The sequence below is a fragment of the Erinaceus europaeus genome, unplaced genomic scaffold (genome assembly GCF_950295315.1).
Source record: "Erinaceus europaeus unplaced genomic scaffold, mEriEur2.1 scaffold_1163, whole genome shotgun sequence".
Taxonomy (NCBI): Eukaryota; Metazoa; Chordata; class Mammalia; order Eulipotyphla; family Erinaceidae; genus Erinaceus; species Erinaceus europaeus.
In genome coordinates, this window is record NW_026647518.1 from 11,079 (window position 1) to 24,884 (window position 13,806).

Below are 13,806 nucleotides of genomic sequence, written 5' to 3' on the forward strand. Positions count from 1 at the left end.
AGAGCTCACCAAACTCACCAACCAAAAAAATCAAGCAAACCCATCCAAAAGTGGGGGAGGACTGGGGCAGAATGTTCACCAAAGAAGATTTCCAAAGGGCCATATGAAACAACATATGAAAAAAAAAAACTCACTAATTATCATGAAATGTAAATAAAGACAACAATGAGATGTCACCCCACTCCTGTGAGAATGTCATATATCAGAAAGAAAAGCAAATGCTGGTGAGGCTGCAGGGGCATAAAGGAACACTCCTACACTACTCATGGGAATGTAAATTGGTCCAACCCCTATGGAGAGCAGTCTGGAGAACTCTCAGAAAGCTAGAAAGGGACCTATCCTATGACTTAGCAATGTCTCTCCTGGGGATATATCCCTAGGGAATCAAACACACCCATCCAAAGATACATATGTAAATCTGTGTTTATAGCAGCACAATTTGTAATAGCACAAATCTGGAAGCAATCTAGGTGTCCAATAACAGATAAGTGGCTAAGAAAGTTATGGTATATATACACAATGGCATACTATTCAGCTTAAGAATGATGGTGTCAGATGTGAGAGTGATCTGGCTGCGACATCTGTCACCCCATTGATCGCCAGGGTTGATTCGGCTGATCTGGCTGGCTAGGCAGGTGTCCCCTTCTTCTCTCACCGCTCCATGTGTGTCCCTCACGAAGCTGCGTGCTCGGTCGAAGAGGACGGCGACAGACTGGTCTTCAGTCGAGGGCATACGAGTAGCTGAGCTCCCCTGCTAGAACCTCCAAACAAGCTCTCAAGAATGATGGTGTCACATTCTTCACCTCATCTTGGATGAAGTTTGAAGGAATCATGTTAAGTGAGATAAGCCAGAAAGAAAAGGATGAATATTAAATGATCTCACTCATGGACAGAAGTAGAGAAATAAGAACAGAATGGGGAAACACAGAGTAAAACACAGACTGGTTTGGTGCATTACAAAGGAGAACAAGGAGAGGAATGGAGGAGCCAAGGCTTTCAGGTCCTGGTACATACACAATGATGGACCTAATTTTGAGGTGAGAGTGTTTTGCAGACACCTATCTTGGTGAGATGAGAACTTATGTGCATGTGCAAACAGCTGTACTATAAACTATTAACCTTCCAAAAAAATAATACAGCCATATTGTAGCCATTTGAAATAGGTTCTTTAGGAAAGGCACTAAGGAGAAAATTTTCCCTGAGCACTTGTATGTTGACATCAATTTGAAGGTTTCAGAAGTTTCAATATAACTTTATAAGTTTCAATATAAGTCTTACTCTATATAAAATCTTTTATTATTATTTTTGCTATGCCAGAATTTTATGCCTGAGTGATTCCACCACTCCCAGCAGGTTCTTTTATTTATCCTCTTTCAGAGAAAGGCAGAGAGGAAGAATAATACAGACACAGTGAGAGTGAGAGAGACAGAGACAGAGAGACACACAGAGACAGAGAGAGACTACAGTACCTGTGTGCAAAATGTTCCTAATTTCTGGCCATGGACTTGAACCTGGTTCTTCATGCATAATAAAGTATTTGCTCTCTCAGGTGAATTATCTTCCATGCTCTTGACCAATGTGTTCTTTCTTGAAAATCTTAAGTATAATACTCTACTTTTTTCTGTCATAAAGTGTTATTGTTCAGAAGTCTGAAGACACCTAATGTTATTTTCCCCTATACTATTAACATAGATACACAAAATATTTTTTGTTTTCTTGATATCTCACTAATTTTCCTAAAAATGGCTTGATATCAGTCATATTCTCCAACATGCACTGTGACATTTCTAAATGTATCAATATCTCTTTAAGAATGTTTCCTTGATTTATAGATCATAGTAATTGCTTAGTAACCTTCACTTATATTCCTCTATTGTCCATGAAAATATGTGGCACACTTTAAGAAGAGACATGCTTCTATAAAGAAATCTCTTTACAAGAACATTTTAAGACACAGATAATCAAGATATTTATGGCAATACATAGCATATCTTTTCACTTTAATAGTAGCATAGAATCTTTCTCAGGAATATTGTTGTATATTTTATCTAGTGTGTAATAATCACTTTGTTGTTATTAAACATTAGTGATAACATATGTCAAAGGGCAATCATCATGCTTGGCATAAATTTATTATGTAAATAAGTATATTCATCAATTTTATTTCAATAGATAGAATTATCCATTGGATTTAATATAAAATACATTTTGGCATGTAGTTATTTTTAAGTTAAAATGATCAGTTTTAATTGAGCCAAGTATATTTATTCAGTCAAGGTAACAAAATAAGTCTCAAATTTTCAGGATTTATAGGCTAACTAGAAATTCTTCTCCATATTAACATGTAAAATATTCTAATAAATTACACTGTACAAAGACAAATATTAATTAGTTTATAGCTTATAATTGAGTATATCTAGTCACCAAAATTCCTTGACTCAAATATCACTGTTAATTGAAGCAAAAATCCTACAACCAGATGAATCTTCAAACACAGCACATGAAAGTTTTCAGTTTCATAGCTATGAATTTGGTTTTCCAAAGGCAACTTCTAAATGTTAGAGCAGAGGTGGGGCAGCAATGGAAAGAAATGATTTAATGGAGCACTGAAGAAGAAAAAAATTTATCACAGATTCTAGTTAAAAATATATGTCTGACTTAAGAGATACTCAGGATTATGTAATAATGCATATATCAAATTTTATTGGCCTGTTAAAATGTAAGGTATAAGAGGCAAGTAAAATATTTGCTTTTAACAAAGCAGACTGAGTAATATGTGAAGTGTTAGGGTGGGATAGGAAAGAACTCAAGCAGGGCAATCATTTCCTCTTGGACTTTCTATAAAACATCTATTTTAGTTTTGAACTGTTCACCAGTGAACTCATGTGATGGAGAGGAGAAATTTGGTCTGCCCATAAAATGCTTCCCAGATTAGTAAATCCTGTCTTGCTGCTCTGGAAAGGCATCTCATCCACTGAGGTCCCTAGGACTCCAAGAGAACATGGAAGGGGAGGAAAATGGAATCCAATCTGCACAGAAAAAAATTCATCCATCCTAATCAGACTCTTTACTAAACTGAATTGGTCAAACGTCATATGACTATAGCTCGGAAACATGGATAAGTATCTATCTTAAAAAAATGACTGTAAAGAAGTTGTGATATGATCTTGCAGTTTTCCCTTCTTAGACTCTCTCAGAATACGAACGTTTTTAGGCTTTGAAAATCCCAGCTCCTTTCATTCATCTTGCCTAGTACAGTTTCAGTCCTCTTTAGAGCTCTAAAATCCTTTCACCAAATAGGCTGCAATTGTTTTCATGCAACTTTTCCTTCACTGGGTAATATGAGAAGGTGTTTTTTGATAACAGATATGTAAGGTCAATGGATAAATATGTTCACTCCAAACAGATTGATGCTGCAGCCTCAGGTAGTTATCAGAAAGACAACACAGCTTTCACATGTTCTATATGAGGAAGTTTCAAGTCGTTTGATAATTTCAAGTCGTCCTTAATTGAGAATCAAGCTTTCGGAGAACTTCAAGCACAATTTTGTAACAAAAACAGTACTGCTCCTATATGCATATACATGAAAAAAAGTAGAATGTTAAGTAACTAAATACCAACATGCATTGTCTGAAAGCATATTTCAAACACAATGGAAAGTTCTAAAAATAGAGCAAATATTTAACAAAATTTTCTTTAAGTAGACATGTTTTAAATGTCTAGGGTGTAAATGATAATAGTAATTTTTGTCTAGAACTAGTTAACTGAGACTTAGCTAACAAAGGGAAACTAATTTCTATCTTCTTATATTTCCACTAGATAAATCAATTTTAAGCCTTCTTTTTTTAAAAATGTAGAGTCAGGTCTCTCAGACATCCCTAATTCACATCATGTATAGCAATCAGCATTGGCTTAAGACAAGCCAACTTTCTATTTTGTGGATACTTGTTTGTTTTCATTTTCCATAACCCTCCTGGCCTTCCTTCCACTAATCTGTTGTACAATGGTACCTTTGTGTGACACACTAATGCTTTTATATTCTAGTGGAAAGCAAATATCCCAAACTACTATTTAAAAATTTATGAAAAGCAACTTTAGTACATTATTTAAATAAGGTGGCATATGGGGCGGCATGTGTCTGGGCACGTTCACTCTAAGTCACCCTATTCTGTGGTCTGAATATGATGTACTTCATCATTAACAAAGCAAAGCTGATGTCTACCTTAAACAATGGGAACTGATGAAATAATGTGAGCAAATGAGCTTTTCAAATTACAGTATGCTATACAATCATGTTCTTGTACTCATTACTCATTCTATTAGAATTTATGCATACCTTCGTTTGGATCATGCCAGGACGTTGTTCTCTCATTTGGGTCACTATATCCCTGATATCGAACTGCAATGGGATGACAGTTTTTGTATTATACATATTGGGCGGAAGCACAGATTGCCAAATGAATACCTTATAGTGTTTTCCAGAAAAAGAGATGTCAAGATTTAGCCATAAATGTCTCATTTTCAATCATAAGAAAGGGCATTATTTTTTAACATGATCTAACAGAGTTAGATCTGACAGAGTTCCTGAGGTCCGGAGTTCGAGAGTGCGAGGGTGCGAGAGTTTCAGAGTTCGAGAGTAAGAGAGGGTTCCTGAGTCCGAGAGTTCTTGAGTTCCTGAGTTCGAGAGTTTCAGGGTTACAGAGTAAGAGAGAGTGCCAGAGAGACAGAGTTCCTGGGTTCCTGAGTTCCAGAGTAAGAGAAAGAGTGCTTGCGCCCCGCAAAGAGAGCAGAGTTCTGTTTGGTGATTAGTTTGTCTTAGTTTATGAATAGTTCCTCCTGAATAAAGAAATACAGCTTCCCTGCCCAGCCGTTGTCTCCGCGTCTCTGTTACCCGCCGTGAAGCAAGCCAGCCCGACCAGAGCCTTCCGAAATTTTAACAACAAACAAGAACACTTGCTCAAGTGGGCTTCCAGGAAAAAGCAGGAAGCAATAATTTATAAGAACTTCTCTCCAACACAAATAACAACAAATCTGTCTCTGTGGATACATTTCCATACTCCAAAGGGAGAATTTTTATGGCTATGATAGTAATGCAGCTGTTTTTCATGTCATGATCTGAACTCAAAGGAAGACCCTGAGTGACTCCCCAACACCAGGTTCAGTAGCTGCAACATGGAAACCAACACTACCCAATGTAGTCACTCAGCTAGTGCAAATCCACAAGGGCTATTGTTTGTCCAATGTCAGATGAGTCTAGAAAGTTGTCGTAAATGTACAGACACTCTTCTGGCAATATCACACTAACACAGCATTAAGAAATATCATCAGCAGGATAGGCTATTGAGCAGTTTGTGTATTGCTGAACTTTCCTGAGAAGTATAAGCTGCAAGACATGCAACAAGACTAGGTTGACACATGATATTTTTAAGTTTGTCAACTATAATCTTAGAGTATACAGCAATCACAGAAAGAAAGTGTAAGCATTTCTTTGATAATATAATTTTTCATTTTCATAATCATTTTAATTCTTATAATGTTTCTACTTTGGGACAATTTACAATAGATCTGCTATACACAACTGTGTATGTGTTTTTGTATGAAATGTCTATTTCTGAGATACATGCCCAAAAATGCTACTGCTAAGGTTACAAGTAAGTGTGGTTTAGTTTTGCTCTGTTATGTTTTTAAAGGTTGTTTATTTGTCTGTTTCACAAGCTAGAGAGCAAAGCAGAGCATCACTATCTACAGTGCCTTTATTTTGGTGCAATACACCAAACTTCATAATTGTTTTAAGGTCATTTCTTTAAATAAACTACTAAAACTGATCATCTTTTCATGTGCTTACTTATCATCTGTATATTCTTTTTTTTAATTTTTATATTTATTTATTTATTTATTCCCTTTTGTTGTCCTTGTTGTTTTATTGTTGTAGTTATTATTGATGTCATCGTTGTTGGATAGGACAGAGAGAAATGGAGAGAGGAGGGGAAGACAGAGAGGGGGAGTGAAAGACAGACACCTGCAGACCTGCTTCACCGCCTGTGAAGCGACTCCCCTACAGGTGGGGAGCCAGGGGCTCAAACAGGGATCCTTCCTCCAGTCCTTGTGCTTTGCGCCCCCTGCGCTTAACCCGCTGCGCTACCGCCCGACTCCCTCATCTGTATATTCTATTGAGTGAAATGTCTATTCACATATTTCCTATTTTCGAATTGCACTATGTTATTTGTTTGAAATTCTTTTACTTAATAGTAAAGTATTGAAGATTCTGATTATATAGTATGAAAATAAGAATAGGAAAGCTATCGGGATAGGATGAGATATGGAGTTCTGGTGGTGGGAACTGTGTAGAGTTGTACCTCTCATGTCCTATGGTTTTTGTCAGTGTTTCCTTTTCATAAATACAAATAAAAAAATTTAATTTAATTTAAAAAAAGAAAAAAGAATATTAAGATTATGATAAAATGGATATCAACATCATCATCATAAACCCTCTTGGAGGCCTTCTCTGGACCTTACCCTTACTATAAAGTAACAATGATAAGGACTGCCCTACCACAGAAGGAAGACTGGTCCTGAAATGAGTACAGCTTAGAATGTTCTCAGCTGTGGCCATGAATGGCGAGCTCAGACCAATGGACTTAGAGGTTACACAGATGCCTGCACTAAATGTAAATGTATGTGAGACTTGGATAAGAAAAATGGGGTAAATAGTTAACTTTATTCATATTTTTTTTTCAAGATTCTGAGCTATTTTCTGCCCTAATTCAACTTTCTAGCACTTTTCTCAACTCTGACACCATCTTCTCAGACAATATGTTTGTTCAACTCCATGTTAGCTATCAAACTCAAGCAAAAACTATGATAGTCGTGGGCCCCTAGGAACAAGCCTAAAATGGACTTCCTAGCTTCTTTCCCCCCTAAGATCCCTATTTTCACCTGCTCTGTTCCTACTTTTTGGTTCCTGTATATTGATCATTTTGTCCTGCTTTATATCTTGCCACCTTTCAGCCACCAAGTTGTAGATTCTATCATGGAACAGAACACACAACTAGAAACAGGCTCAAAAACAAAGCCAATCACTTTTGATTAAGGTGCAAGAGCAGTGTAAATGGAAAAAAATAAAGGGTTCATGCTAGTTTTACCTGAAGTTTATCATTTTCCTTATATATTGAACTTTGTAACTATACTGATTGTGAATATGTGGAATCATAAAACATTTATACTTTCTACAAAAAAATATAAAATAAGGATGAATATAAACCAGTGATTTAGGAATTATGATAAATAGCATACACAAGAAATTCTCTACCTAAAGGGAAAAAAAAAGGAATTATGATACCAGACTCATTAGTCTTCAGCATTTTAGAGATATTTGTCATCTTGGGTTACCTAGCTTATAATCATCCTTTGCAATAAAAATGTGTTTCCCAGGCCAGGCGGTGTACCAAGTTAAGTGCACACACTATAGTGTGCAAGGACCTGGGTTCAAGCCCCTGGTCCCCACTTTCAGGGCAAAAGCTTCACAAATGGTGAAGCAGGTCTGAATGTGTCTCTCTGTCTCTAAATTTCTCTCTGTCCTATTAAACAAAATAAAAGTTAAACAAAAATAAAATAAGTAAAACAGAAGGGAAAAAATGAGTTTCCTGTGGAATGCCGTTCGTCTTTCATTCACAAGTTTAGGGTCTGGCATAACTCTGGTATAGGTGAACCAGTATCTCCTGCTATAATCATATAATCATATAATCAGGAACAGGGCTATAGCTCAATCAGAAAAAGTGAAATTCCAGGAGACATTGGCTCAAATTTCTGAGAAAAAATAACTTATTTTGCCTTCAAAAGCATTACTGAGATTTTTCTCACAAGGGAAATGCCTCATAACCCATGTTCTCATGACTAGAGTATAGATGCTTCTATTCCTTGTGCATAAGGGAAGAGTCACGCTTCCCATCACCCCACCCTGATACTTGCTAAGTAGACAGATATCTTTACTTCTGTATCACCAGAAAAAAAAAGCTTAATTTAAAACCATATTCCTTAATCAGTTTAACCAATAATAAAGATAGCAGGATAATCATTATAGCTATGTTTCTTGGTTGTGTCTAAAATATACAGGAAAATGAAGAACTCTTTAAATGGCTGATTCAAACCCAGAAATGCTATGAGCCTTATTTTATGTGTAAGAAAATTAATTTTCATGGATGACAAACAACTTTCAGAAATTCACCAAAGCCTACTATCTAACAAAACAATCAATGTAATCTGGTCTACATTTCTCCTACCATGCTCACATATCTGTATTTCTACTCATTAAAAATAGGCACACTTTGCCGATATTCTCTTATATAGGGGCCTGGAGGTGGCATACCCAGTTGAGCACACACATTACTATGCATAAGGATCTAGGTTCAAGCCCCTGATCCCTACCTGCAGAGGGGGAAGCTTCATGATCAGTGAAGCAATGCCGCAGATGGCAGATGTCTCTCTATCTCTCTCCTCTATCTCCTCCTCACCTCCCAATTTCTCTCTGGCCTACTAAAAAGGAAAGGAGGAAAGAAGGGAGAGAGGGAGGGAGGAAGGGAGGAGGAAAAAGAAAAAACAAAAGGAAAAATTAGCTGCCCCGAACAGTGAATTGGTTGTGCAGACACTGAGTACCAGTGATAGCACTAGTGACAATTAAAAAAAAAAAGAAATAAAAAGTTCTCAGAAAGATTCTAAAACTTCTATATGTGGGCAGAAGGTAAGGAAAAATGAAATCAAACTCACAATTATTAGACACTAATTTTGTTTCAGACACTCTCCAAAGCTATCCATTTGCAGTTTATATTCTAGTCCTCATTACCACCCCGAACACTTAGAGTGAGAAGCAGGTACCCAAAGCGTATTTATTTACTGTTTACTTAGCTGCTCTTGAAGGTCAACTATTAGTCTTCAGATATTGGAGGCTAACAAGATGAGTGTGTTAACTAACAGCATCTGCTTAATTCACACACTTACTGAATAGTTCTTCTCAATGGCACAGAGCACAACATCCACACATATGAACACCCCTGTCCGGCCCACACCAGCACTGCAGTGAACAACAATGGGTCCTGAAACGTGGTTCTTCCTCACGTAGCGAACATACTTTATAAAGTCATCTGCTGAGGCAGGAGTGCCATGGTCTGGCCAGTTGGTGAACTGCAAATGTCTTACATAGTATATAGTTCTTGTCTGTTGAGAAAAGACAGAGGGAGGGAAGAAAAGAAGGAATAGCAAGCGAGAGAGAGAGAGAGAGAGAGAGGGAGATTAATCAGCTCTTTTAGCCATTTCATTTCTATTTCTTTCTCCCTCTTTCATTCCTTTTCTCTTTCTTTCTTTCTTTCTTTCTTTCTTTCTTTCTTTCTTTCTTTCTTTCTTTCTTTCTTTCATCTTTCTTTCACTCCAGAGCACTGCTCAGCTCTGGCTGATGGTAGTGCTGGGGATTGAACCTGGGACCTTTGGTGCCTCAGGCTTGAAAGACATTTTGCACAACCATAATGCTATCTCCACAGCCCTATATTTCTAATATACTACTAATACAACTACTTGTAGCGCTAATGGTTATACAGTAATACAATACTAATAATGAGAATATTAACAGGTATCATGGCCTATATGCACTTAGTATGTACCAGCTAAATATACCATATCATTTAATCTTCATGTATATTATCCTTTAATCCTCACATCAACCCTGGGAAGTAGGTACTTTTTTCACCTTCCTTTTTATAAATGAAAAAGGACTAAAGGGGTTTAAAGAAGTATGTTAAGTTAGCAGGCTCACCTGCTTAGAGCTGCAACTATAATGTGTATTACCTGATCTAAATTTGTTGACTTTGGCTCTGCAGTATGAAGCTGCAGAAAAAAAAAATCCAAAAATTTTTCAAGTTTATAGTAAAAGATGGTGGGATAACCTATTAGGAAAAAGTGAAAAGTGATTTATTTTATTTTATTTTATTTATTATTGGATAGGACAGAGAGAAATTGAGAGGGGATGAGAAGATAGAGTGGAGAGAAACACACCTGCAGACCTGCTTCACCACTCATGAAGTGGACTCCTGCAAAAGAGGAATAGGGGCTCGAGCCCGGGTCCAGCCTATTGGCTACCACCCTAGACACCCAGGTCAATACTCCTTAGGTGGATTACACCCTTAAATTCATGCTATTGGATTATGTCATCTGTGTCTTCTGTCTCATCTATAACACGTGTGTTTAGCCTGGGGTGCCAATACACACACCCCCATTAGGCAAGTGATATATTTTAGCTTAAATGATAAGATAGTAGTTTTAATATAAGCGGTGCTATAAAGTTGACTGAACTAGGGTGGGGGTAGCAACTTCCTCTGTGATAAGAAAATGGTAGTTAGTGATTATGTGAGTGGACTGCATCCCACTCCACCACCACCACCACCACCACTACCACCACCACCATCACCCACCACCACCAATCTTTTTAATGACAGCCCTGGAAATTCAGTCATGAACCACTTCTCAGAGATGACAGAAGGAGCTCTTTGATCTTGCTCATCATCCCTTCCAAAGGGACTGCCCTTTGTTAATGTTAAGCCCTCTTCACTGCACTGGGGACTCTCATGAGAAAGCTCATGAGAAGGCTTGCTACATTTCCTTCGCTTCTCCATCTCTTCATCCTAAGTTCAATGTAAAAAAAATAATAATAAATTTCCCTGGATTCTGAATAGAAATCTCATGTGTGAATCGCTAGCGCATGAAACTGAATAATGAAAAGAATATTTGAAGAATCTCATGAAGTTACCAAACTTTCACTCAAATCTACCTTAGGCATCTGATCTCTTATTCCACTGCTGCCCACAGAGAATCAACACAGAGATAGGCCTCACATCTTTCCTGATGCAGGGCCATGAAGATAGAAGCCCTGATACAAATTCTCCAAAAGTGAACTCCATGGACTTCAGCCTATTGGCTACCACCACAGACACCCAGGTCAATACTCCTTAGGTGGATTATACCCTTAAATTCATGCAAATACATTATGTCATCTGTGTCTTCTGTTTCATTTATATTCTCCAAGTATGTTATATATCTCTGCTATAAGATGTATCAGATAGCACTGGAAGTAAATGACTTTTGGTGTCTTCCTTCCCCACACATTTGTCTGTAAATACTCTTCTGAGTTGTTACTGTGTCTGCCTTCTTTCTCCAGCATACCCGGCATAATACCTGGTTAGCAAGAAATCCTCAGCAAGTATTAAGGGAATAAGAAGCAGATAAATTCCCAGGTGTACAAGAAATAAGAATACATTCTGGGGAGCCAGGCGCAGCGGGTTAAGCGCATGTGGTGAGAAGTACAAGGACCAGCATAAGGATCCCGGTTCAAGCCCCTGGCTCCCCACCTGCAGGGGAGTCGCTTCATAGGCAGTGAAGCAGGTCTGCAGGTGTCTGTCTTTCTCTCCCCCTCTCTGTCTTCCCCTCCTCTCTCCGTTTCTCTCTGTCCTATCCAACAACAACAACATCAATAACTACAAAAATAAAACAACAAGGGCAACAAAAGGGAACAAATAAATACTTCTTTTAAAAAATAAATAAAAGTAAAAAAATATTTTAAAAATAAATAAAAGAATACATTCTGTACACACATAAGAGAAATCTGTCTGTGTCAGGCATCATTATAATTCTTAGTCTCTGGGGGTTGGGCAGTGGTGCACCAGCACAAGGATGTCATTTTAAGCCCCCGATTCCCCACCTGTGTGTGTGGGGGGGTCATTTCACAAGTGTGAAGCAGGTCTGCTGGTGTCTACCTTTCTCTCTCTTTTTTTATCTTCCACTCCTCATTCAATTTCTCTCTGTCCTATCCAAAAAAATCGAAGTAATGGCCCCAGGAGCAGTGGATTCAGTGTAGGCACCAAGCACCAGTGATAACCCTGGAGGCAAAATAATAATAATAATAATAATAATAATAACTATTATTATAATTAGTCTCTGTGGTCTCCACTCTGTGCTCTAATTTTCATACTTCCCAACCTCTCTGTGTCTTTAACTTTAACAGTTAAACTCTAGGAAACACTCAGTAACTTACTTTCACTATTCTTCTTGGCCTTGTCTTCAAACAGATTTTAGTATTGCCACTGAGTTTCATGTCAGTGGCCAACATTAATTCCATTGAGATGGAAAGGCCCAAAATACAACAGTCAGTCAGGAAATACAGAAAGTGTCACATGACTAGCATACCTTAAGGATTAAATACTTATCTATCATATTCTTAGAAGCAGTCAAACTATCCCAGGACTTGACAACTTCCAAATATTTGCTTTCCCCACACCACTGCCCCTTTTCCATTCCTCATCTCTTCAGTCAGAGTTTGGCTAAGGAGAAGCAAAAGCAGTGGTGTCTTTGTTTCTAGAGAGACGTAAAAATAAATTTATTTTAAGAATGTTCCAGGGGCCAGGTGGTGTGGCACACATGGTTGAGTACACATGTTCCAATGTTCAAGGAGCCAGGTTTGAGCCCCCAGTCCCCACTTGCAGGGGGAAAGCTCTGCAAGTGGTGAAGCAGGGCTGCAGGTGTCTCTGTCTCTCTCCTCTATCTCCCCATTGCTTATGAATTCTGGCTGTCTCTATCCAATAAGATAAAGATTAAAAACAAAATTTAAAAAAAAAATGTTACCGATTTTATCCTATACTACTCCTAATTTCTTTGTTGACATGTGCTTACATAAAGGAATATATATAAATTTGACACTGAATTATTTAACTTACGGACTTCTTCACAACTTTAAGTATTCGAATGATGAAATATTGAAGTATCTGGTAGTTCTCCAAGGAGATATGATAGTTTTTCAATTCCATGGGGGTTGCCATAGAAATGGGCCAGTATCGGTGACATTTGATAATTCCAGATTCCCTCTCCTTGGTTATCATAACAATAACATCAGCATTGTTTTCCAAAACCATTTGCCAAAAATCATTTGCGGTATCAAGCAGTGGTCCTTGGGTAGCGATATAAAAGTACTCCTCTTCACAATTCACAATTTTAATATAACTAGCATTGATGTAGCCCTTGTTTTCCCCAAGAGAAACTCTTGTTGAATCATCTATTATAAAAACAGAAATGTCTGGTAAGTCAAGGGAAAAGCTGGGGGTATGTTCAGATGTCATAAGAACAATTCGCATAGGTAAATTCATTTATCTCTTTGGAAAAGAGACAAAGGAAGTGGCATGGAAGTTTCTTTTCAAAATGGCTACTTGAATCCATGAGTTTAAAATGTTCTCTCCCAGAACCTATTGATAAAACCCAAGAAATACACAACTATAGTTAAGTCAGTTTTACTAAACAAAGAAGGTGGTCATGATTGTTACTTCAAGAAATTCCTTTAAGTTATGGCACACAGAGGATCACACAAGGAGCTACTTAGCAGTTTTCAGCTAAACACAGCAAAATAGACACCCTCTGAGGGAGCAAGTGAATGACATTCTCCTACAAATCAGAAGCAGCAGCAAGACCACAGCAGCAGGGATAAAAGGTAAATACAAAAGATAGTGAGAAGTTGATCAAATGCAAATCCTAGGACTAATGAAGTTCAACATTACTCCCCCAACCAGCTGGGGCTTAACACCTGTGTAGTCCCACTGCTTTTGGTGGATCTGCTTTTTGTATTAATCCAGATAACAATGAGGAGAAAGTGAAACAGAGGAGAAAGATGTCACAGGGCCCTCTCCTCATGAAGTGCCCCCTAGTGCCATACATGGTGTTCCCAAGTGGTGGTGGGGCTCAAACCCAGTTCTTTTTGCAGGACAAAGTGTATGCACTTTA

General features: G+C 37.8%; 1 protein-coding gene across 1 annotated transcript; it reads right to left on the reverse strand.

The window, feature by feature from the left end:
* Positions 1-2,541: 2,541 nt before the first annotated feature.
* On the reverse strand, positions 2,542-13,166 carry LOC132536362 (tyrosine-protein phosphatase non-receptor type 20-like). The gene is made up of 4 exons (XM_060184096.1): positions 12,753-13,166; positions 8,995-9,210; positions 4,337-4,399; positions 2,542-3,569 (listed from the first exon to the last, which is right to left on the reverse strand). Exons 1-4 carry the CDS (start codon positions 13,164-13,166, stop codon positions 3,495-3,497), a joined length of 768 nt encoding a protein of 255 aa, XP_060040079.1. The 3' UTR covers positions 2,542-3,494.
* Between the last annotated feature and the right edge of the window lie 640 nt (positions 13,167-13,806).

What these genes read in the sequence shown, in the direction of transcription:
- LOC132536362 (XM_060184096.1), bottom strand. Translation starts at nt 13,166, where the DNA reads ATGCGAATTGTTCTTATGACATCTGAACATACCCCCAGCTTTTCCCTT. An exon ending in TTAAAGTTGTGAAGAAGTCC is followed by an intron (nt 9,211 to 12,752) that starts GTAAGTTAAATA and finishes TTTTCTCAACAG; the next exon opens with ACAAGAACTATATACTATGT. An exon ending in CCATTGAGAAGAACTATTCA is followed by an intron (nt 4,400 to 8,994) that starts GTAAGTGTGTGA and finishes ATCCCATTGCAG; the next exon opens with TTCGATATCAGGGATATAGT.